At 38.0% G+C, this 27,029-nt stretch overlaps 1 protein-coding gene across 1 annotated transcript; it reads right to left on the bottom strand.

The window, feature by feature from the left end:
* Positions 1–882: 882 nt before the first annotated feature.
* Positions 883–27,029, bottom strand: LOC138827298 (F-box only protein 28). The gene is made up of 5 exons (XM_070022805.1): positions 26,743–27,029; positions 16,181–16,290; positions 14,160–14,298; positions 7,864–8,059; positions 883–5,374 (listed from the first exon to the last, which is right to left on the bottom strand). The coding sequence occupies exons 1-5, from the start codon at positions 26,998–27,000 to the stop codon at positions 4,980–4,982; spliced, it is 1,098 nt and encodes a 365-aa protein (XP_069878906.1). The 5' UTR covers positions 27,001–27,029; the 3' UTR covers positions 883–4,979.

Genomic DNA, 27,029 nt, shown 5'->3' with positions numbered 1-27,029 from the left:
GAAGCCAGCCCAGGCAAAAGAGTCCATGAGACTCTTAACTCCAATTACCCAAGAGGTGGAGGTGAAGCTGTGGTTCAAGTGATAGAGCACTGGTAGAGTCTTAGCCTTGAGCAACAAAAGCTCAGGGAGAACACCAACTCCCCAAGTTCAAGCCTCAGCACTGGCACACGCACACACAAAGTCCTCTTCTACTTCTATGCCTACACTGAAACGACTGCCATAAAAACTACTTCCTTTGAATATAGTCTTTTGTTGATCTTAAGTTCATATGCATTTTTTTTTTCTTGTAGTACTGGGGATAGAACTCAAAGCCATACACTTGCTAGATCAGCAGTCTACAACTTGAGCCATCCCCGCCCCCCCCTCCCCCGCCAGTCTCTACACTTCTCTTCTTTGCATTGTTTGGTATTGGAAGTGGCCACTTCCACTGGGTGTGTAGCACAATCATATACATGTGAAGTTTGGTGTCTCATAGGTCCCAGAAATTTTAGCAGAGTCCAGTGCAGCACAAAGAACAAAACTAGGTAGATGAGTCGATTAAATTCCACTGAAATTACTTGTCTAACACTGGATAAGTTGCTTACCTGAGTTCAACTACCCTATGTGGAGTAAATTCTGCTTTCTATGTGGCTGTGGTAAAATCTACAATATGTAAAACACATATGGTATAGTGCTTCCAAGACAGTAGCTACAGCTGAGCATGCTGGGGTACACCTGTAATTCCAGCAACTCAAGGATGAGACAGGACAATTTTCAGTTCGTCACATCATGAGATCCTGTCTCAAAAAGACCACACACATACACATCAAAAAACAAAATCAAAAAGGCATTTGCTAATGCAGAGCTCCAACTCTTATGCATGAAATACAAAGAAAACAGGCATCACTGGTAATAACACATTTATTTCAGTATCCTGCTGTGTGACCAGGAGGTGTTTTCTGTGTTCCAATGATTGATTAGATTATAACAATTAAATTTCCAGAAGGTAATCTAGTGATTATTGTTGCTCAGAAGCATAAGTTAAACAGACATGGTACCACATAAAGGAATTTTTAACACCTCAAACCTTTTGGTAGTTTTGAATATGGATCATTAGACTTTGGCAATATACGTATTAAGATAAATATACTTCTAAACCTCATGGTTTTCTTCTGACACAACAGGAAAGATCTGGACTTACTCTCCGAAGTTCAGAAATCTACCAAATAGTCTTAGAAATTTACAAAAGGCCATTATCTGAGGCTGTCCTACTTATCACCCATGTGCCTGTATTCTATTCAAAGGGAGAATCAGGGTAGGCAACTGTTAATGTCATTTTGTGGAATCAGTGCTTGCTCAAAGTAATGATTTCCTGCAGATGACAGGGTATAAATAGTTTTAACTTAGAACTTTTGTGTCCTTATCAAAGAATTTAGAAAGATTCTGAGTCAAAAACTGGACAGCATGTTCAGCTGGGTTTCCTGTTAGAACCAGCCATTTCTAAGCAATTGCATCATACAGGGCATTTCTTTTCAGGCCTTTTATTCTTGCCTTCAAATCTGACAGCATTTATTTTTAAAGGGTTTGATACATGTAACAATTGGGTACTCATTGCTAGAAGAGGACATACACATGTGCTGACCACCAAGTATGATTTATATTACATTAAATTAAAATTGAAATAAACAAAAGGGAGTTCCCAGATCCAGAGAACATTATGGCTAAGGAAATAGAGAACTCAAAAAAAGGAATCCACCTCCAAGAAACTAATTCAGTATAGTAAAATATAATTAAGTGCCCTGTCTTAGGAAAAAGCTCATTACTAATAAGAAACAACGGGACACCATACATCATTTCTTTGGAGATTAAAGTGCAGGCTATGAAATGGCATATAAAATAATGCATAAAATAGTGCAATCCTAAGGTGCCATTCTTTTTTTTTTATGACGCATAGCCTATTCTCACATGTCCATTTTCTTTCAAAAATCCAGCTGTAGTGACACCTTTTAGCTTATTTATTTAGGCATTACTTATACTCTGTTTTACCCACTTTGGGGGCTACATAGAATATTTTAACATTTTTAACACATAGAATAATAGCGCATACATCTTGAAATTACTAGAGATTAAGGCAAGCCCCTGTAAAGTTCAGTACTTCAAAAAATATATCTTACAAAAAAGTTGCTTCCAAAATCAGTGGCTTTAGACCTGTTGGCACTCCAATAGTCTTTAAACAGTAGGATTGCCCCAAATACATTTGCGTTTGCCCCATTTCCAGGCTCTGTACATCAAAAGGCTGAGAAACAGGTTCTATGTAACCTCAGGATATGCAAAAACCAAGTTGGCATCCATGTGGGAGAGAAGCAGAAGATCCATTTGGGGAAGGGCGGGGGGGCAGTCCTTCATTTCTTATAGATGCTTTTTCACATTTTCATCCATGTGTGTAGTTTTGTACCATGAATTTTATGTGGGAATGACCCAAACAGAAGTTTCCTCTAAAAAACAACTAAGGCAGATGATGGAAATGCTTTATGAAGTGTTGTACTATAACAACTCACAGCATTTAAATTAGAAATGTACAAAGTGTTCTCTCTTAGGTATAATTTTCCCATCACATGTCAGTTTTAGTTGATCAAAATAATTTGTAATTTGTAGAACCCTAAATACAAGCGAAAACCTCTACATAATGGTTGTCTTGATAAATGGTGAAGGCAATATCCTAATATGTTTTAGCTATTCTGAGTAAGACTTAAAACTGTAGTGCTTTATTCTCCTCGTGAGGGAATATACATGCATTAAGTACAACTCAACCTTAAAAACATGGGTCTACAGGTGTATGCTGTAGAAATCTGGGGTTGGGAACAGAAAATTTACTTTCTAATAGTGTATATATTCGTTATCAAAGTCATATGCTCATGAAACTAATGGAAGACTAGATACATTTAGGCTATTTGGATGTAGTTTAAAAAGAAAGTCAGGAAAACTTTTAATAATTGAAGACATATTCTGTGGCTATATCCCTTTGATGCATAAGGATCATAATTTATAAACCTGTGCTCTGATACTTAAAAAGTCTTCCTGCTACCAGAAAAGTAGACTGTTAAAGTATGAGTATTCCAGTAGGCCTCCTACAAATACAAAATTACAGTAATATGGCTAAATCCTCCGATTAAAAAAAAAAAAAAATGAGACTCGCTGAAAAAATGAGTTCCAGACAAGGACTTCTACGGATGACCTTGGCTGACAAATGTTTCTACGACATTGTTTATTTTAAAGTTACCTTCTCAACAAACCATAAAACACTTGGATGTTACTTTTTTTTTCATTGAAAACATACTACAGAATAAATGGAGCAACACATAGAAATGATCAAAAGCTAAGGACAATATTAAAAATGGAAAGTTTCATTTGGTAAGGTTACCTAAAGGATGAATAACCATGTTATGCTGGACGGATTTTTTTTTAAAGGCAATAATCTTGTGCTTTTATTCTTCAACTCTGGTACTTACCAAAACCTTAGGTTTTACACAAGTGTCAACTCCTACCTAGTAAGGGACAGTTTTCTATATTACAACTAAATTTACTTTAACTGAAGCTCAAAGCAACAGTTGTTAAAAAGAAGTTAAAAGAAAAATAACTACATAATTTAGCTCATGAAGATAAAACTAAAACAGTGATTAAGTTGAATGTATCAGAGACATACAACTAGAGAAAAGAACTATTATACACAATTTGGAAGTTGTTAAAGTGACCACTCAGAAGGTTGAACAGTGCAAGACATGCATTTCCAGTTACAAGCTCAAAAGAGTGCAAAAAAAAATTTAAAGCTTTTGTTTAAAGTTTAAGGAAAGCATGAAATTAATATTTGAAAAAAAAAGCTTCTCTTAGGTCATCCCCCAGAAATGAAATGATCAAATTGTTTTTCATGGTACAATTTTCTTCAATGAAATTTCCTTTAGTGGCAAACTTGCCTCCAAAAAAGTTGGGTCCCCTACTGAGTTACCACATTTATTCCATGAGCACACAGTGATAAGTAAGGATCAGTACTAGCTCCTGGAGATCCCAATAGAAAGAGCCTTGGATTTGGGGTTCTGCCTTGGACAGCATGCCTGAACCCTACAGAGAATAAAGCAATGGGCTTTAAGATTCTCTTGTTCCTGTAAAACTGGAGGACAAATGGACTAACAATTCTCCCCCTAGAGGCAAGCTGTTGTGGTGGAAGATGTTAAGCGCTAAGTCAACAAAGATGCCACTCTAAAAAGTGGATAAGTACAGAGGTTCAAGATCAATACCAGTGCAAGAGCATTTTAAGTGAGTTGACTAGGCAATGCATGCATCCATCCATGCGAATGTAAGACATGGCCCCCAAAGAGAACTGAAAACATGTATATAACAACTGGAGACATCCCTTGCCAGTAGTTTATAAAAATATATAGTCAATACTGTAGAGGCTCCTTCTACAGTCAATACTATGGAAGTCCATTCAGTTACCCATTACTTCAATACCAAAAAGCATCAACTACTTTTCAGACATTCCAGACGAAAAGGTCACTTATAACAAAAAGTCGTTTTTTTTTTTTAAACAAGATAGTGTCCATTTAAAAAGGTTTTTTTCCTCTTTCAAGTGAACAGGACATTTTCTGTATTAAACTTAACATCTAGTCTGTCAAGACTGGGTTTAAAATCCTTATGTAATGTGCATATATGCAGAAACAAACTTACTTTAAACATTATCTGCACAGAAAGAAGTTAGTTCCCCAAACATTATAGCATGGGTCTGTTTAGTACAAATCTATTGCAAAGTAAAAACATTCTGTGCATCAGTTCCATCAGAAGCAGGAAAAGAATGTCCCAACTGTAAGAGTTCAAGTGTAAGTTGAGTTTTGAAAGCCTAGAAACCTAAGGACACCATGTTTCTCTTAGCATCCTGATATGCATAATTGTTTAAGCTACCAAGCCTTAATGTCTTCCTCTGGAGCTAGAACCATATTCCAAAGACGTTACTTCCTATTCCGAAGACGTTTGGATTTCCTAAGACAGTCTATGGCTTCTGTTGCCTTTCTTCGTTTCCGAGGAGACTCCTCATTCTGCCCAGACCCTGAGGAGTTTCCTACTGCACTTTCCATTACTTCACGTAGCTTGCGTTCCAGCTCAGCCAATCGTGCATTCTGTTCACCTATGATCTGGGTCTGTTCTAGCAGTTTCTGGTCTTGGTCTTGAAGCTGTTTCTGCTGCTCTTGCACTTTGGTGCGAAGCTCAGAAATTTCACGCCTGAGAACAGTCACCCCAGCTCCATTGGTTTTAACCTGCTGCTGGAGTTTGGTAACCTCTTGTCTTGAAGGGTTTTGCTTGGAGAAGAGCTGCATTGTTGTTAGGGCTGCAGATGGTCCTGGAACTGGAGAAAAAAAACCCATCACTTAACAGGTTTCCCTACTAGCACTATTTAGACTTACATTAAAATAGAGTATCAATTTCTTTTCTTTCTTTCTTTTTTTTTTTTTTTGTTGGTCGTGGGGCTTGAACTCTGGGCCTGGGCGCTGTCCCTCAGCTCTTCAGCTCAAGGCGAGCGCTCTACCACTTGAGCTACAGCGCCACTTCCGGTTTTCTGGTGGTTTATTGGAGATAGGAGTCTCATGGTCTCTCCTGCCCGGGCTGGCTTTGAACCATGATCCTCAGATCTCAGCCTCCTGAGTAGCTAGGATTACAGGCATGAGCCACCAGCGCCCGGCTGAGTATCAATTTCTTGTTTGCAAACGATTTCTTCTAATGGATTCATCAAATACTTTGCTTTAATTATAAATGAGTTTGAATTGCTATTTTCCTGCTCATGTGGCAACATGTAGACTGCCAGCAAATTAATGGAGAAGATAATTTAATGGCGTAAATATTGTTAAACATTTTTAGGACCTAGCAAGAAAACAATTATTTTCTAGCTGGGTCCCAGTGGCTCATACCTATAACCCAAGCTGTTTAGGAGACTGAGATCTGGGGATCTCTGTTTGAAGTCAGCTGGGGCAGCCAAATCTGAGATTCTTATCTCTAATTTCCCAGCCCCAAAACAGGAAGTTGGAGAGATATCTAAGGTGGTAGAGCACTGACACTGAGTGAAAAAGCTAAGCAAGAGCAAGAGGCTCTAAGTTCAAACCCCATTAGTAGTAAACACAGCCACTCCCCCTGCTCCCCCAAATTATATTTTCAAGTGGGAACTGATGGCTCACACCTATAATTCTTGATACTCAGGAGGCTGAGATCTGAGGATCATGGTTTGAAGTCAGCCTGGACTAAAAAGTCCCTCGGAGACTATTATCTCCAACTGACCACTCAAAACCCAGAAGTGACACTGTGGCTCAAGTAAAGTTCTAGCCTTGAGCACAAAGAGGCTCAGGGACAGGGCCTAGGCTCTGAGTTCAAACCCCATAACTGACCAAAAAAAAAAAGTTTCAATCTATCTTATTTTATATAAGATAAACATTTATATAAACAAACATTTGAGCACCAAGTATAGTCTCAAACCCAGGGTTCAAGGTCTAGTAATAACAAAAAAGTACACATCTTTCCTGCTTTCCTCATTTCATTGCAGTACTGCGATAAATTCAGGTCCTCTCACTTGCCTATCATGTTCTTACTGTTCATTCTGCACGTAGCTAAATGCAAAGGTTCTACTTGGCCAAACAGCAAGGACTCCACCAAAGAGCAGGTCTCATCACACATGATCAGGAAGAATTCGACATGGTACAGGAAGGCTTTGGAACTAAACTTTTAGAGGGATAAAACTGGAACAGAAAATGGACTTAGAATTCACTAACTTAATCTAATTAATTAAAAAAATTCTTATCTCCTCAAAGTTCTCTACAAGAATTAACTGAATCTATTCCTTAAGCCCATCATGCTAATTTTAACTTTGTGGGAATAAATAACCATAATATTTTCACTGCTTGAAGTATATTCCTCTTCTCTCACCCAACTCTAAGGCTTAACCAATTCTTACCTTTTAACAACTCAGACCAGCCAATATTGACTTTATCTTCCTTAAGACTCTGCCATATTTGGCATGTAATTGAACACTGCTTTAATGTATTTCTCTTGCCCAGGAGAATTAAATTTGGATTCTGGACTTGCCTTATTCTCCGAATTTATATGAAATTGTATGATCCCTTATTGCATATACCACATACTATATTCTTTTATAGTTTCGACAGTGCTGTAAGGAAATATGTACTTATTAAAAATATAATACATTAATGCTGAGATGCCATAGGTTTTTATTGTTAAATCAGAGATGCACTGAAAAATGCAAGGAGTAATCTGAATAAAACAAAAAGGTTTATTAAATTGGCCCTCTAAAGTATTTGCAAGGATTAGGGATACCAAACAATTCAGTCTTTCATAGATAAGGACATAAATCTCAGTGGGTTTATAAGCTTTTACAAAATAACTACAATAGAAATGTAAGAGTGCAAAACAGTCTTATATGTCCTGTCTTTCAAAGTAGCAGCCAGATACTTTGGCGGCAGAAATAATTTACTGGATTATATAGATGAAGAATATTTTGGAGCCAGGTCTGGTGGTACATGCTTATAATTCTAGCACTTGTAAGCTGAGACTGGAGGATGAAGAAATCAAGATCAGCCTAAGGTTATATAATATCCTGTCTCAAAAAATTAAAGAGTATTTTCAAGTTTTATCTGGAATACTTTTGTCTTGAAAAACTGACAAACAAATCAAAATCTGTGTGTGTGTGTGTGTGTGTGTGTGTGTGTGTGTGTGTATGTGAATAAAAGTTACATATAACTTTTTACCCAGTAATGCTATCTTAACAAAAAAAGTTACAAAATTATGCATGAGAGCTAATTATAAACTGAAGATATTATAATCAAGAGATACCTGGAGGAGAGCCCATGAGTCTTCCAGACACATCTGACCCTGGCAATTTCCTCTTTAGAATGGGAACAATCTTCTCATCGAAGTACTCCATTGCCATGGAGGAAATATCCCTTAACTCTTGAAGGACTTCATGAGCTCGTTGAGGGGCTCTGGTAGAATTGACATATCTCAGTACACGATAAATTTCATCAATCACCTAAAATAATGAATTCTCATTAGCACCAATTTATTTACTTATTTTTAAAATAGCTAACCAGGCATAGAACTGATCACTTATTTTGCAATTCATGTAAAGGCCTACCAGGTATGTTAACTCATACTGGTCATGGAGAATATAACCTACTGGTATACATAAATGCAATATAAGCTTTTGGGTTTTTTCTAATACTTTTTTTTTGTACAATTGTGGGGCTTGAACTAGGGGCTTGGGAGCTGTCAGCGACCGTACTCTGACAGTGTTCTAAAGAGCTCAAAGCTAGCACTCTACCACTTCGAGCCATAGAGCCATTTCTGGTTTTACAAGTCTCACAGACTTTCCTTGTCCAGGCTGGCTTTGAACCTGGATCCTCAGATCTTGGCCTCCTGAGTGGCAAGGATTACAAGCGTGAGCCACCAGTGCCTGGCTGTCATAATACTTTATATTTAAGAGTATATTTAAAGAGTCAAGACAAAATATGGCTTCTTCTCTGAAGGGAATCAGAGTAATTGGGGAGATACAATCATATACATTGTGACCAAGTACAAAAAGTTGCTACAGTAACTAGAGGACTAAACACAAAAACAAAATCCTGCATGGGAATAGTGATAGTTTGGGGAAATAACCCATACTCATACTCTGCTAATCCTCAAAACCATATTCTATTCCCCAAAACTTCAGGAAACTCATTCTGATTCCACTTTCTCTTGCTCTATTCCTTCAAGTTCTCTTTCACTAAGAATTGCCCTGGATTAGAATAGTTTCCCCAGATCACACTTTCTTGCTATCAGGAAAGAATAGCAAAAAATTCTTTTTCAATTTAACAGTAACTGCAATGGAGGAATCTAAGGCATGACATACATTGCTTCCCAATTCCCTCATTTCTTGCTAAACTGTAAATGAATTTCCTCAGGTATTTATGCTGTTAATGTTAATCCCTGTGAGGGTATCCTTAGTAATTCCTATGCCTTCACTATAGAATACAACATCAATTCCAATGGGTCTTTACCCTACAAGAACTGTGGAATAACAATCCAAACCATTCTATTACCAAATCTCCAGCACTCTGCCTCCCACTCCATTTCTGCAGCCAGTTCCCAACACTGGACCAATTCTATACTCTGCTTACTCTTCTCCTTCAGAGAGTAAACATCTGTTTACTAAAAGAAGCATACCCTAGAAGAATACGTGGACCAAACTCACAGTGCTTAGCACTTTCTAGACTCTCAGTGTAATATAATGATCCTTGTCAGTCTAGAATTATATATACTTAGTAAATGTCAGTATATGTAGATTTTAGGTCTATTTAGGAATAGTGAGGCAATCTTATGACTTTAAAAAGTATTTACACTATGAAAAATCCTACCTTGTAGACCACAGTTTTAATAAGAACACATGGATAGCTAGCTGGGTGTCGGTGGCTCATGACTGCTATCCTATCTCCTCAGGAGGCTGTAATTGGATGATTCAAATCTATCCTGGGCAGTAAAGTTCATGAGACTGCATCTCTAGTTAATCAGTAAAAAGCCAAGATGATGACCAGATTGGCTCACATCTGTAATCCTAGCTACTTGTGAGTCTAAGATCTGAAGATCATGGTTCCAGCTTGAGCAGGAAAATCTGCAAGACTCTTATTTCCAATTAACCACCAAAAAGCTGGAAGAGGAGTTATAGCTCAAATGGTAAAGTGTCAACTATAAGTAAGAAAGCTGAACTACCAAAAATGCAAACCTAAGTACTAGCAAGAGTGTTGGGAGCTGACAGTAAAGTTTAAAGGTCATCTTGACCCCGGTGCTCACTTGAAGGCAAGTACAAAAACTGGCTTACTTAAAAAACACCAGGTGCCCGGGATTGCTTTGCTATGTCTGCAAAGTTTGTTTTACTTTTTACTAGTTGACTGTGTCTTATTTTTACTGCACTCTGTTTTTACTGAAAATTTCCTTGTTTTTCTGGACTACTGTAACCTTATGTTATCTCTTGACTTCTAATAGTATATATTAGGGAAAGGTAAAAATAAATGGTGCTGCAGTCTTGAGCTGCAGACCTCCCGACCCCATCCTTTGTCTTATGTCTTTATTTTTCCGCATCCTCGCCACCTAATTCAGGCTTCCCTTTCGTTGCCGGCAGGCTCCGGCACAAGAGCAAATCAAAAAACTAAAACTAAAACAAAAAACCTAACCCTAGCCAGGTGCCGGTGGCTCACACCTGTAATCCTAGCTACTCAGGAGGCTGAGATCTGAGGATCATGGTTCAAAGCCAGCCAGGGTAGGAAAGTCCGTGAGACTCTTATCCCCAATAAACCACTAGAAAACTGAAAGTGGTGCTGTAGTTCAAGCAGTAGAGTGCTTGCCTTGGGCTGAAGAGCGCAGGGACAGTGCTCAAGCCCAGAGTTCAAGGCCCACCACCAACAAAAAAACCAAACCAAACCAAAACCAAAACAAACAAACAAAAAACCCCAACCTTCCCAACAATAACAACAAAAATGGGTCATCAGGGATACTTGTGATAAGAAAAAGCAGGGACCATCTCTTTTTTCATTAACGCGTCTTCCAAAATAGTTCACTATCACTGCTCACATACACATACACATCACTGCTCATACTTCAGTAGGTGCAAACTGCAGATGCAAATGTGAGTTTATTAAAAAGTTAAATTTCTATATGACAAACTGAAGATTTGAGAGATGCACACAGGAGCAAGCTAACCATCTAGAACACTTTTCTTTGTTCTCAGAGAAGAGGAATGGAATATCAATGTAGTGTTCAGGGTTGGCCAATTATACCTCTATTTAGCCTGGATAAGGCACACATTCATTTACTACATGCTGTTCATAACTGTCTCTCATAGCTGTGAGAGACCATATGACCCACAGGGCCAAAAATATTCACTATTTGGTTTTTCTACTGATCCCTGTATCAGTGGCAAGAATCTCAAAATTGTGATAAATATAGGGCAATCTAACTTAAATCACATGTTGCTGTTACCAATATTCAGTTCAATAACTGGGAAATAAAAAGCTGTTTTAACAAAATGGATATATGTATGTATAATACATATGCATATATATTATATGTGCATATATATCACCAAAAATGAGTTGTGCTCTTATGAAGTATGAAAGTCCTTTTAACTTCCATAATTCAGGGATGCCATCTTAGAATAATTTGCTAGAGAAATTATAAACCAAATTATAAATTAGGCAGAAAGAACACTATTGTTTATAATATTTACTATAGTTTGGATCTGAAGAATCCCCTAAAGGTCCATGTGTTAAAGGCTTGGTCCTTAGTTGGATGCTTTTGGGAAGTGGCTAAAACCTTTAAGAGGTGGGACCTAGTAAAAAGGAGTTAGGTCACTGGGACATGTCCTTAAAGAGCTGGCTTCTTCCTGTCTTCTCTGCTTCTGGTTACCATGGCCTCCACTTCATATGCTTCCATAATAATATACTATGTGGCCATAGGCCCAAAGCAATAGGCATTTGAGCCAAATCTTTCATCCCTGAAATTTGTTACCATAATGGATAGATGATTAACACAATGTTCTTATTCCAGTATGTGAAAATTAAGTATTACATTTTTCATATTTTAAAGGTAGTATCTGAAAGTGTAAGAAATTAAAAAGTCCCATAAAAACAAAAAGTCAAACAAACAAAAATGAGAGTAATAACAAAATAATCCAAACATTGCCAACTCTAATAAGTTAGCAAATTTAGTCTAAATAAAACGAAAAGTACCAGTAACATAAGAATTGTGAATATACCTATTTTCTTTTAGGCAAGACATAAGCTTTAAGAAGGTACTTTCAAGAAATTAAATAATCCAAGATGAATTAAGTATAAAAAGACGTATCTGAATTTTAAAAGTAATTTTTTGGTCATTTTCAGTCAAGTATAGGTTTTCTGGAAAACAAAACAAAACCCAGAAACAGAATAAACTGTGAAAAAACAGGTACTAGTAAAGAAAACCAGAAGAAAACAACAGAGAAATAAGATTTGTCTAAATCACCACATAAATGTCTCTATGCCCGCGTTTTCTTAGTCTTCAAGTAACACATGGAAAGTGCTCTGAAAATGAGAAATTGTTTCACAAACAAAATCAGCAACAAGAGAAAAAGCTAGTAGACATCCACATTATGAGGTAAAAGTGAAAAGGCAAGGTATGCCAGGGACAAAGATACGCCTGCTCAGGAAATGCTATGAGGACCAACTACATCTCGAATACTAGACAGCGTCCACCACTGCCACCTTGGCTTTGTTTAAAGTGAGAAGTCAACAAATGGTTACCAGAAAAGAATAGGACTCAACTGGACTTAATCTCATTTGCTTAAATGCTAAGGATCATCAATCCAATCATTTCTTGACGAACTAGAACATGTAATGGAAACTACTGTAAAGGCCTAATGTTAAATATTTTGATCTTTGCAGCTCCCCTGCACTTGGTCATAACTGCTCTACTCATTACTTACAAAAACGTCAGGATGTTCCTTAAAGTTCTTATCATTCAAAATGAGACATACAGTCAACACTATGAGTATGGAGAAAACAACATATAGTGGTTAAAAGGACCTTTCAGTATTAAGCCTTAGGTATCAGAACCTAAAGTTTCTTGTTGGTCATACTTCTATAGCCCCCACAAAAGCATTTGTTAGGTTAGTTGAAGAAAGTGCCAAATACTGAGAAATATTTTGAGTAAAATTATGATAGGATTCCATTAAAATAAACATAGAAAATTTAAAACTGGGAGACAATACATATACAATATTGCCAATGCTTTTGATCCATAAATAATTTTAAAAAAAGAACTTCCACTTTTTACTAAGTATTAATAAATTCTAAATCATGCTAAGGAATCTTTCTGTCAGACATCAACCAAACTATAAAATACTTTTTTAAGTTCATAGTCATATGTCATTTGAATTTATTCTTAATTCAAGAAATGAGGTATTGGGCTGGGGAGATGGCTCAGTGGTAGAGCGCTTGCCTTGCATGCATGAGGCCCTGGGTTTGATTCCTCAGCACCACATAAGCAAAAAGAAAAAAGCCCGAAGTGGAGCTGTGGCTCAGGTGGTAGAGCGCTAGCCTTGAGCTGAAGAGCTGAGGGCAGTGCCCAGGCCCAGAGTTCAGGCCCACGACTGGACCCCCCCCCCCAAAAAAAAAAGAAAAAAAAAAAGAAATGAGGTATTACAAAAGGTTTAAGGAGCACGCAGTATGGTAGAATTTTGTTGTTGTTGATCATGGGGCTTGAACTATGGACCTGGGTACTGTCCCTGAGCTTTTTAGCTCAAGGTGGGCGCTCTAACACTTGAGCCACAGCGCCACTTCTGGTTTTCAGGTGGTTAATTGGAGATGAAAGTCTCATGAACGTTCCTGCCCAAGCTGGCTTTGAACCGCGATCCTCAGATCTCCGCCTTCTGAGTAGCTAGAATTACAGGTATGAGCCACCAGCACCTAGCTATGGTAGGATTTTATTAACTTAGTAATACACTTACTTCTTTGTTAAAGAGGGCCATTACTTAGCTCTGAGTGTATTAATGTATAAGAATTGTTCTATGTTGACTGTAACCCCTTTTTACATCACTTCTACAATAAAATTTAAAAAGGAAATTAAAAAAAGGAAAAACTAAAATTAAAAATAAAAGCAAGGATAAAAACCGAAGAACTGTTTATTCTGGTCAGACTTGCAAATTTATAAAGTTGTCATTATGAAATATTTCTCAAGCAAAACAAAAATGAGCTTGTCCTCCTACTTCACCTCCCAAAAATTATAACAATCTTGAAGGCAGGACAATCCCTATCTTGTTCACTGCAATATCTCTGGCATCTCTGCAAACATTAAAAGTTCACATTTTTTTGAGTATGAATTCTTACTAAGCTTCTTTATAGAATACCAGAGCCTCTGTATATTTTATAATCAGAATTTCAAATATAAAGACCACATGAATGATACATATTCACATTGATAACTGTACAAAAGTTAAACAAACTCATTCTTTCAGAGATGTAGGAACAATTCAAACCTTTCAAATACCATTTTGTAGGTTTCTAACAATTAAATTTACATACAACCACAATCCAGCTATTCTGGGCAAGAGTCTATTTTACCTTTCCTGGGATGAAGCAACAGAGATTGGAATCCACGTACTTCATAAAAGTCATATTTAAGAGTGACAACCTGGTTTCCACAGCAGCAAGGATGTCTGCATGACGAGCTAGAGAATGGTTCCTCCTTTCTGACTCTCTCCTAAAATAATAATAAAGATAAAACAGCAACCATTAAAAAGCAGTAGTGTGGATTAGGATGTGAAGCAATAAAAATTCCTTAATGATGGTAGTCCCTCTGTGCAGCACCTTTATAATAATAAAATTATTTTTTGAAAAACTCCTCAATGAAGTCATTTAGACTTCTTCAATGCCATCATTAACTGTTCTGATAAATGAAGCACATTATGAAGACATCCTTGATAAGAACTAGCACTCACTGACAAAGAATGTTATCAACTGACATAAACTGATTAATTGAATGGTAACCTTTTGTGCAACTAAAGGTAACTAAAGATACAGAAAGAGAGAGAGAGAGAGAAAGCTGATGGGAAAAAAAAAATCCATTCTTTACCAGCCACTGGTAGTCATCCTACCTACTCAGGAGGCTGAAATCAGAAAAATACCATTTGAAGCCTACCTGGACTAAAGAGTCCATGAGGAGACTTCATCTCCAATTAATCAGCAAAAAGGCCAGGCTAAAGGTATAGCTGAAATGGTAGAGTACCCACCATGAGCAAACAAGCCAGGTGAAGGTATAAAAGGGCCTGAGCTCAAGTCCTAGTATAGGTACACACATGTATATATACACGTATACATACACACACACACACACACACACACACACACATAATGACAGCTATTATAGACCATTTGCCTAGTATACACAAGGCTATGTAGCCTAAACAGGCCTCATACCTTCCATTATCTCAGTATCCTGAGTGCTAGGATTACAGGCTTGCACCACCACACCATCTACTTTTTGTGTTACATGTAAGAAATCACTGTCTATTCCAAACTCATGAAGATTTACTATCATGTCTTCTTCTAAGGATCCAAGAGTTTACTACTGACATTTACTCTTAGAAGTTGATGGTCCATGGCAGGCACCAATGGCTCACATTTGTAATCCTAGCTACTCAGGAGGCTGAGATCTGAGGATCACGGTTCAAAGCCAGCCTGGGCAGGAAAATCCATGAGAATCTTATCTCCAATGAACCACTCAAAAAACAGGAAGTGGTGCTGTGGCTCAAGCGATAGAGCGCCTGCCTTGAGCTGAAAAGCGCAGGGACAGCGCCCAAGCTAAGTTCAAGTCCCACAACCAAAAAAAAAAAAAAAAGAAGTCAATGGTCTATTTTACATACACTCTTGCTTGGCCTTCTTATTTTCAGCTGGTCCCTACCACTTGAACTACTCTTCCAGTCCAGCATTTTTTGGGTTATAGATAGAGTCTTGAAGACCTTTTTGCCTGGGTTGACTTCCAACTGTGATTCTCCAGGTTTTAGGCTGAGTAGCAAGACTACAGATATAAGCCACTGGCAACCACCAAACTTCATTTTTTTCACATGTAGTTACTCAGTTGTCCCAGCATCAGTTTTTTTGTTGGTCGTGGTACTTGAACTCTTGGCTTGGGCGCTATCCCTGTGCTCCTCAGGTCAGGCAAGCAGTCTACTACTTGAGCCACAGCACCACTCAGTTTTTTTCCTAGTGATTTATTGTCCAGGCTGGCTTTGAATTGTGATCCTCACATCTCAGCCTCCTGAGTAGCTAGGATTACAGACTTGAGCCACCAGCACCCAGCTTATTTTTATTTCTTTGAGACAATGTCTCTCAATTACCCAGGTTGGCCTTGAACTCATGATCCACCTGCCTAAACCTACAGAGTGCTAAGATTATAGACGTGTGCCAACTACACTCAATTTTTAAAAACACTACTGTTTCCCAACCTAATTGTCTTAGCAATCATAGTGAAATCTATCCTTTGCTACAAAGTTGAAAACTATTCAACATGTAAACTCTGAGACAATAAAAAATAAACAACATGCTCCAACTATAAACTAATGTCAAAGCTTGCTATAACGTACCTTGGAAGTTGTGCTTTAACTTGTTTCTGACACAGATTATGGTATCTCTCCACTTTCAAAAATCCCTGATTCAACATTCTCTGACAGACCAAGTCCATTCTTTTACAAACCTATGAGGGAGAGGGGAAATAGAATTACCAAAAAAAAGTCAATAACCACATTATTAACAATGAATTTAGATAATCTGATGACTGAACATTTTGGGTGCTACTATTGTTACACAGTTTGCTGTCTGAATCTTAAGTCAGTGTAAGTGGGTGAATCTCTCTCTCTTTGGTCCATCATGGGGCTTGAACTCAGGGCCTGGACACTGTTCCTGAGCTTCTCTTGCTCAAGCCTAGCACTCTACCACTTGCACTATAGCACTATTCCGGCTTTTTCTCTGTATGTGGTACTGAGGAATCAAACCTAGGGCTTCATGCATGGCTAGGCAAGCACTGTACCACTAAGCCACCTTCCCAGTCCGGGTGAATCTCTTAAAACATGTATTCTTATAACATCTCATTAAAAAAAATTATTCTTAATCTGAGAAAGTAAGTGTCATTCACTTTAGGTAATAAGTACAGTGATCCTTTACCTATTATGGGAGTTACGGCCCAGAGGCCCCCCCACGATGGGTGAATATCCACAAAGTAGCAGGGTTATTTTGTTGTCCCTCACCCTCACTATATCGTGGTTCACTTATTGGTACTTCAAGGATTTTCACCTATTGCGGAAACCGCGGGGGGGGGGGGAGTGGGAGGGGTGTTTCTAGAATGTAGTTTCCATAATAGGTGAGGGATCACTATATACAATGAAGCTACAATAACCAAACTGTGATATAGTGTGGGAAAACTGAAGTCCTAACTATGTACATGAAGGTTCTCAATAGTTTGAAAGAACAATTTCCATTCAGCCAAAAATGTGTAATTCAGACTTAAGTGTAACCTCACAAAATTTACATAATATATAACTAGAATGAGAATACTTATTTTTTCCTAGTGATTTGGGTCAATTATGTCCTCCAAAATATTCCAGTTTATAGCAACAAGCAACTACTCTGAGCCCTTGAGCCAAAGACTAGAAGTCAGAACAGTTGGTATGAGTCCAGTCTGCTTTTTTGTTTTGTGCTGGTCCTGGGTTGAATCAGGGCCTGGTGCTGTCTCTGAGATTTTTTTTTTTTTTTTGGTTCAATGCTAGTGTTCTACCACTTGAGCCACAGCTCCACTTCTAGCTTTTTCTGAGTTGTTAATTGGATAAAAGTCTCATGAACTTTCTTGCCCAGGGTAGCTTTGAACCATGATTCTTAGAGGTCAGCCTCCTGATAAGTTAGGATTATAGGCATAAACCACTAGACTTATATACGTTCTTGTACAAGAAGCTACCACTTAAAAGCTGATAAGTGTGGATATTATTTAACTCAGTTATTAGGATTAAATAAAATATATGTTAAATCACTTGGTAAACTTTGAGCTACAATACGAAGTTGTTAGTTCAATAAAGCGTATCTTATTATTAATTTTAAATCTTTGTTCCACTTATTTACCTTGAGATAGCCTAGTATTTTTCTTAATTAACTCTAGTACCTAAAACTTGTTTTTGGATCCCTAACAATTTTGTAATGGTTCAGTCATCAGTCTGGACGTTGAGAATACAAGTCACTAGAGCTGGGAATGGGGCTTAGTAGTAGAGTGCTTGCCTAACAAGCATGAAGCCCTGGGTTTGATTTCTCAGTACCACATAAACAGAAAAAGCTGGAAGTAGTGCTGTGGCTCAAGTGGTAGAGTGCTAGTCTTGAGCAAAAAGAAGCTCAGGGACAAGGCCCAGGACCTGAGTTTAAGCTCCAGGACTGACAAATAAAATAAAATAAAGAAAGAAAAAAAGAAAATACAAGTCACTGAAGTGATTGCCTATCAAGACCAAGTCAATTATGCTGAAGTGTCTCTTATGCTTCTTTCTCTCTCACAGCATCCACATGCTTGATCCATACTGTGGACATGAAATGCTGACTAAACCACCGATAAGTCTGCTTTCTCCTGAAAATGTAAAGACCAAAATTCCTGCAAATTGGGCTGAACTTTATTTAGACTTTAATATTCTAACATTAATACCACACTGCCACATAGTATGCCACATATATTGTATCTGAAGCAAATATGTATTTCCAATCTCTAAAGTGTATGCAAATGTTTCTCCCATCTCATAATTAAAAAACAAATTTTAAGTACTGAATAATTTATGATAAATGAATATAGTAAAACTTTTTCCAAAGATTTTAAACAAGTTATCAGTATTTATTGAGGATACGGTATAAAAAGGCCAATAAGCCCAACACATACTAACATGTTTTTAATCAAAACAAGTTTTCCTTCCAAAACTATTTAGTGAGGGATATTATTTTACACTTTGGAAATATCCATTATATGCTTGCAAATGATTAAGTAAAAACATAAAAAACAAGAGTTACTTAGATTTTATGGACCCAAAGAGATCTTTGAAATTGCTCTAGGTTTCCTGGACCAAACTTCAGACACTCTGTACCCTAATCCTGAATAACCACAATGAACTTTATGAGAAAACTAACTTTTGTTATACTATTAAGGGAAGAATAAGGTAGTTCATCCATGTGTATGATATGAAGGAAATAAGAGCTAAATTTCCATATTTCACAGTAAAAACACATCAGATGTATAATACCAGACTGCCTCTGGTAAGTAAAACTTGACTATAATTTTTGTTGTTGTTGTTTGTTGTGTGGCTTGAACTCAGGACCTGGGCATTGTCCCTGAACTCTTTTGCTCAAGACTAGTTAGCCCTACCACTTTGAGCCAAAGCTCTTCTGGTTTTCTGGTGGTTAACTGGAGATTGGAGTCTCAGTCTTCCCTGCCAAGCTGGCTCTGAACAGCAATCCTGAGTAGGTAGGATTTCAGGCCTGAGCCACTAGGACCTGGCTTCTAATATTAATTTTTGTTACAGCCATTTGACAAATTAGATCGTCACATGGAGAGACACTAAAAAGAAAAAAAAAAGTATCCTTAATAACCTTGTAGAACACTTTCTTGTCCTTGTAGACTCTATCTTGTTAAGTTCTGAGATGAAACTTTTTTTTCTAATTTTTTAAATTGTTATTCTAAAGGTAATATACAGAGGGGTTATAGTTACATAAGTCAGATAAAGAATACATTTCTTTTTGAACGTGTCACTTCTTCCCTTGTTCTATCCCAGCTTTTCCCTCCTGTCCCCACCCAGTTCATTTTCCCATACTGTTCAGTGAGCACCACTGCTGCATTTGTTCACCTTTGTCCCTCCATTTCTGTGGTCCCCTTGCCATCTCAAAGACAGACAAGCAAGACAAAAAGAAAAGAAAACAAAAACAACCATTTCTTGGAAACAAGTATTTTAATATACTTTTTTTTTCCTTTGAGACATTGTCTTACTATGCAGCACAGACTGACTTTGAACTTTGTGATCCTACTTAGCATCTAGATGCCAGGATTATTGGTGTACCATATCTGGCTATGCAATGATGTGTTTGTGGCAGTACTGGTATTTGAGCTTGGAAAGAAAATTTTATCAATCACTTATTTACAGAAAAAGAATAAGGGCAATTACTATTATAATTTTCAAGGAATGATTAAAATTATTTTGAGTTTTGTTTTATGTAATACGCCTAATTCTACGAATTCTGGGGTTTACATATCTTTTACTAATCATCTAGAAATTCAATTAAACATGAGCACTAACTAGTGTAAGTATGGAAGTATGGTTGATGAGAATATGAGCAGCCACATCAAGTCAAGAAAGGGAGACCTCACATGAAAAAGGAGGAGGGAGCAAGGACTACAGAGTTCTAAGTGATGGTGCAGGCAAAAGCATAAAATCTGGAATGAGCAACCAAAGGCCTATAAATATTTCTCAAGATTTAGCAGGTGTATGGACTATGTTAAGAATTTCCAATGCTTGAGCAGGGAAACCAAATGATAGTTTTAAAATAATTTTAAAATGAAAAGAGCAGGGCTGGGAAGGTGGCTCAGTGGTAGAGCGCTTGCCTTGCATGCCTGAGGCCCTGGGTTCGATTCCTCAGCACCACATATAAAAAGAAAAAAGCCGGAAGTGGCACTGTGGCTCACGTGGTAGAGTGCTAGCCTTGAGCTGAAGAGCTGAGGGACAGCGCCCAGGCCCAGAGTTCAGGCCCCATGACCGGACCCAAAAATAAATAAATAAATAAAATGAAAAGAACACTTATCTTTTGAAAGATCTAGCACTGGGAGAGTCAGCTGACTTATTTTCAATGAGCACTGTAATATTAGAATATGACTCCTAAAAAGATATGGTTCTGAAAATTTCACTGGTGATAACTGAAATCAATGTACATGAACATCAAAGGAACAAGTCAATTATAAAAAAGGCTTATAAATAAAGCTTTAAAAATGACATTCACAGTATCAAAGGTAGTAAAAGAGAAAACAGATCAGAAGAAAGGAAATCCCAAAGACAAATTAGAACAGAGCTAGAAAAGTCAATGTCAAAAATATGCAAAGCATTAGCAGCTAGTATAAGACAATCAATGTTTTAATTTGGTCCTCCTTTCATTGATGTTCAATAAACCCTGACAGTACAGTATAGAAAAGCATATATATATGACTTTTGTTTTCAGATTCAGAAGGAAGCAAGGTGACCATAGGAAAACAGGAATATACCATATTTCCCAAGGCAAGTAATTTAATGATCATTGCTAACAATGTTGCATGCTAACTTGTACCTCTAGATTACCTCACTTAGATTATGGATATAGCTTACAGTGGCAGAATGCCCAAAGGTCTTGGGTTTAGTCTTAGGCTCTTCAAAACACACCAAAACAAAACCAAAGAAACCTCATTTAAAGCGTAGCTCTAAATTTAGAGGTATATTAATGATTTTCCCAATACTAAAGGAAAAAAAGTTTCTCTGATTAAAACCAAACAAACAAAAATCTTAGTAATTTGACAATCTAAGATGGTTAAGTTAAAAATATGGAGACTAATAATAACAAAACAAAGATAATGATAATGTCAAAATTATCAGGGCTCATAGAAGCAAAGGGTAGAATGATGAGTAGAAAGGCTGGAAGGACTGGGGATGTAGTAGAGCACCTCCTAGCAAGTACAAGGTCCTAGGTTCAAAGAAAGAGAGGGCAGGGGAAGGAAGAATAAAGGTTTGAGGAAATACATTTACCTTGATTCAAACATGATACAATGTATTTGTGTCAGAAAACCAAATGGGCCAGACATTGTGATACAAGCCCGCAATTCTAGGGATCTAAGACACAGCAATTCTAGCAATCTGAGACATAGGGAAGGATGCTGAGTCCAAGGCCAACCCTGGGTTTAATAATGAGTTCTAGATTAGCTTGGGACACACAGACACACAGCAAAACCCTGGCTCAAACAAAACAAAATCCCCCCCCCAAAAAAAGTATGTAATACTATGTCTCAGTTTAAAAGAATGGTTGACCCTAGAAACACAAAGAAAAAACAAGAAATGTGATTACTGTTGTAGTGAATAGCCTGTATTTTTTTTTTTTTTTTACCTTTTAAGTATTATGATCCAATGCAAAAACACATTTCTTTTCTCTTTCTTTCTTTTTAGCAGTATGGAGGTTTGAATTCAGGACTCTGCACTTACTGTATTATTTTTTCCTTTCTTTTTTTTTTTTTTGGGGGGGGGTCAGTTGTGGGGCTTGAACTGAGCCTGGGCGCTGTCCCTTAGCTCTTCAGCTCAAGGCAAGTGATCTACCACTTGAGCCACAGTACCACTTCTGGTTTTCTGGGGGTTAATTGGAAATCAGTGTCTCGTGGACTTTCCTGCCCAGGCTGGCTTTGAATCGTGATCCTCAGATCTCAGCCTCCTGAGTAGCCAGGATTACAGGTATGAGCCACCAGCACCTGGCTTCTTAAGTTTTAAGTATTGTGATCCAATGCAAAACCACATTTCTTCTCTTTCCCTTTTTAAAGTGATACCGGGTTTGAATTCAGGGCTCTGCACTTGCCAAACAAGTATGTAACTCTGGCGTGTGCCACAACACCTAGCTGGATCCCCTTATATAATATGCTCATCAAGTTTAATCTATTTTAAATTTAAAATAAGAGGCTTTATATGTCATAAGTTTTTCGATGTACACCTCTCTCCTTTTAACAGACTATTAGGACTAAAAGATTAGTAACAATATAAATTACAAAACATGCAAATCTCAAAATAAAAGAACCTACTGAATAAATTATTATGCAAAATGATACTTATTTTAGGTCCTTAAGTTGCTGCTTTATTATATGAGAATACATCTATTTTTTTCTCAGTTAGCTTATTCAGGATTTAAAATGTGTTTGTTCTTGGGGCTGGGAATGTAGCTTAGTGGTAGAGTGCTTGCCTAGTATGCATGAAGCCCTGGGTTCGATTCCTCAGTGCCACATAAACAGAAAAAGCTGGAAGTAGCACAGTGGCTCAAGTGGTAGAGTGCTATTCTTGAGCAGAAGCAGCTCAGGGACAATGCCCAGGCCTTCAGTTCAAGCCCAGGAGTGCCATTTTTTTTTAAATTGTGTTTATCCTTTATAGTACTCTCTAACCTAATTGTTAACTTGTATTTAGTTATAATCTTTTTAGATTTGTGTACCTTGATGGTCTTTCTTAATACCATAAGACAATTAGTTACACTACAAATCTGGGAAACCTACAATTTTGCTCACTCTTGACAGCGTGGGTCACACTAGGTGATGTCTAATAACTGTAACTCAAAGCATAGTTTTCTTTTAGCCACCTTGAAAGATAGTACTCTGGATTTTAAAAGACTTTAAAGCATGCTGTAAGTAAAGCTCTCCTGGGGGGAAAGTATTGTTATAATACACATGCAGTGGCAGATATATGCTGATTTTACAAAAGTTAAAATATGAAACAAAACTATCTTAGTACCAAGAAAGTAGTGTAATGGAAACCAGTATTTAAAAAGGTGTTCATTTGGTGCTTCTACAGTTTCAAATAAATTGAGAGATGATTTTTCTTCATGTAACTCAGAACCTATTATTAAAGTGCCTATTAGACACCTCAGTTCAAACTTTTTTTTTCTCCAATACTGTGGAGCTTGAACTCAGGGACTCCTGCTTGCTAGGCATACCCTCTACCACTTGAGCATACCCCCAGATCTTTCTGATTTATCTTTCAAAAAGGCAGCATCTCACTTTAATTTAACCTCCCCTTCCCCTACCAAAGTTCTAGACAGCAATCCTACTTATGTTTTTTTGTGTAGCTGGGAATTACAGGCATGTACCATCACACTATATTGCTGAGATGGGGTCTTGCTAACCTTGCTTGGGCTTAGCCTCAAACTGAAATCTTTCTAATCACCACCTGAGTAGCTGGGCTTACAGGTGTGAGCCACCACCTCAGTTTAAACTATTGATAACAGTTTAAAAACAGTTTAAAAAGACAAACATCTTGGAACAAAGCATGACTTTATATACTTTGTTGCTGACTGGAAAATTTCATTCCAGTTAATAAGTAAGAATTCTCAATTTAATCTGTAGTCAAATTCCTGTTCTTAACCACTAACAATTCCATTAAGTTTATATCTATCCATTTGAAACATGGGAGAAAAACTAGGGAGAAAAACTACTAATCTGTCTCTAGAACACCTTTAAAAACCTTCCCTTGTTCTTTACAGTAGACAAGAAGCTTGTGTTTATGAATCAAAGCTACAGGTTCCAAGTTAGGTTTGAACTTCTTATACTTTGCCACTTATTTCAAAGTCTCTTATGTATCTGTTAAGGAACTCCATCAGCACAAATCTGTTTTACTGGGAAAAGAACTCAAAGTACATGTTTTATCTTTCAAAAGTATTTAAAATTTTAAATGCATTGGAGGAGTTAATATTTAAAATTATTTCTTTATACCTGGAATTTCCAGGCTTTGGATATATTCTTGGAACACAATGACAGAAAATGATCCAATTTACTGAGGCATTCAGCTAGTCCTTTGGAAATGTCTGGACTGAGATTCAAATTCTGGACTGAGTGAAATTTCAATTATTTTGGTAATATAAAAAATCCTATTATCAACTAACTTGCAAAAATAATTGAAAATGTTATTGCAGCAACTTCAACCTAAGAGAAAATCCTTTAAAGAAAAATACTGAAAAACCAGTAAAGGAATTGTGTATCTGTCCTCTTAAGCAAGTGCTAACAACAGTTGTGAACAAGGTCCTTTCTTATATAATAAAACAAGTTAGCAAACTGGAAAGAAGAAAAACAAAACATGTGAACAAAACAGCTCATCAGCTTCCAAAATCATTGACATTTAGCTCTATGGGAAGTAATCTGGTTCTTAATATCACTCCATTTCAAGCACATTCAGCCCTAACTCTACCCAAGGAAATATAGTGAGAGGAACTATGTTGTAACATACAATGGATACTTGCATATATACTTAAATCATTTTCCCCCAAACAATTCTTTACATATAAATGGCCATTTAAATTGAAAACACATAAAGCACCTAACTAGTCAGTGTTTTCTGTCAGTTTCATTTAAGAATCATGGTTAAATTAATGCTGACACTTAGTGACCAGCACATCTTTCTTTTATGTTACTGTAAGTTTACATTCAGAAACCAAAACAATGAAAAACCCCAAACACTTCTAAATTCCCATGACTTAGTCTGAGTCATTCATTAACTGTAAGTAAAGGAAGGAGGAAAAGAATCCTAATTACTAAAAAATATCTGTTTGCAGACCTAAAACTGGTTGTAGAATCTGTTCTGGGAGGTGGAAGCTTCTTAAGGAAAATATTTGAAATTATAAACCTTTAACCTAAAAGCCCAAAAGAGATAACTGCTTAAAAATTAAGTCTGAAACTCAATATTTCAATTGCATTTGGAAAATGTACCATTTATTAAAATTGTCTCCTAGCATGGGCTGCTTTTCCCTCTCTAAACATGTTTTAACTTCAAAAAAAAGTAAAATGAGGGCCACTGATAGTACATTACATGTCTAGCATGAACAAGTCACAGAGTTTCATCCTCCCCCCAAACAAAAAGAAACAAAACCCCTCAAAACCAAGAATAACTAGTCAGTTTTTTTCAATACTTTCAAAACAGAACTGTAAACATTTCAAGCTTTACAAAGCCATTGTCTGGATGACTGGCTCAGTTCAAATATTATGCTCATGCAGAAATTCTGTCAATTTTGGTCAAACATTACTCTTAGTAAAAAATATGAAAGAGTATTTAAGATTGTACATTAATTACTAGGCTGAAACGCTTTGAAAATGAGAGATACTCAATTGTGAAGTATTTTCAATGGAAGAAATTCTGCATTTTGCTGTATGGCTGGCATGGTCCAATTGTTGTGCTGACTAGAAAAAAAAACCCGCCCATCAGTTTGAGGTAATAATGATAAGCTTTCTTTAAAACAAATATTTTAACAAATCAGTTACAGTCAAACTGTTGTAAACCACACTAAGATATATTTTGATTAATAAGAAAATGACATGCATAGCACGTTCAGATATGTCTTTGTCCTCTTTCAAACAATCTCAAGTAGATTTAGTGTCTACACAAAACTGCTCTGCAATCACTTCAAAATGTCCACCTCCTTCAATTTCCTGACCACTTAAAGATAAATGGTGACACGCGAAGGAAGCAGAGTATCTGTCTGAAGTAAGACATTTATCAAACCTTCAGTGAAACCTCTGGGCTGAAGTGGAAATTCAGAAGGCAAATTTGGTATTATTTTCAGATCTTGGAATAAACAACTGTGATTTTAAGATATAAATAAATTTCTCCTACTGCTAACGGGTGGGCGTCAAGACAGCACTAGTCAAAAAAAAAAAAAAATGAATTGCAAGAGAGGAAAAAAAAATCCTGCCAAGGGGCAAGTTGCTTCACTGGATGCGATGTGTCAGGGCGAGGTAAAGCCAGAAGGGTCATTTTTCAGGGCTGTATACTTCAGTGGTCAACTAGGGCGCTGGGGTTAGAGCCACAACACACACACACACACATTCTAATTTCCTCAGACCCTTCTACTGGGGTGAAATGGATCAACCCCTACCTCATCTTCTCCAACAGGCAAGCCTGTGTGGATGGGGGAACAATACGTGGTTCTTGCAAGACACACCAAGCCTGCCGGGGATCATCGGCTTACTTGTGAGTTTTTCCCCCCCAACTCCATCGGGGGACGGAGGGGCGGTATACAGATCGATCGACTGATCGGTCGATCACAAATAGATAATAAAGGCAGGCGATGAGACCCCTCGGGGGAAGGGTGGGGGGAAGGCTCGCGCTCAGACCGAGCAGAAGATGGGAAGCCCAACTTCCGCGGCCGCTTCCAGGCGGGGCGCGAGGACACCCCCAAAGCGAAGCCCAGCGCCCCCAGCCGCGCACCCGGGGCGCGATCCGACACCGGCCGCCTCCCGCCGACCCGCGCGCGCCCCGGGGCGGCCTCCGGCCGGAGGGGTGCGCTCCGGGCTGGCGCCGGCGCGGCTGCGGGCCGGGGGACGGGGTCCCTCCCAGACCTCGGCCCCGAGCCGAGGGCGGCGGGGTCCCGGCGGGGGGCTCACCAGGCGGAGCTGGCTAATTTCGTCGTAGGACATAAAGCTGAGGATGTTCTCGATGGCAACGATAGGCAGCGCCACCAGCGTGTTGTTTTGTGGCAGCTGGTCCGGAGCCATCGCCGGAGGTGCCTGTGACCCCGACTGCGGGGCCTGGGACGAGGGCACAGGGGGCTGTCTTTGAGCAGAGCCGGCGGCCGAAGAGGAGCCGCCATCGCCGTGGCCGCCGCCTCCTTCCTCAGCGATCCGCTCCTCTGCCGCCGCCATCTTGGAAGTTTGATTCCTTTCCTCCCCCC

The sequence above is a fragment of the Dipodomys merriami genome, unplaced genomic scaffold (assembly GCF_024711535.1).
Source record: "Dipodomys merriami isolate MVZ:Mamm:240054 unplaced genomic scaffold, mDipMer1.0.p SCAF_153, whole genome shotgun sequence".
Lineage (NCBI taxonomy): Eukaryota > Metazoa > Chordata > Mammalia > Rodentia > Heteromyidae > Dipodomys > Dipodomys merriami.
Note: the sequence above shows the minus strand (reverse complement) of the source record. Positions and strands in the feature narration are given on the sequence as shown.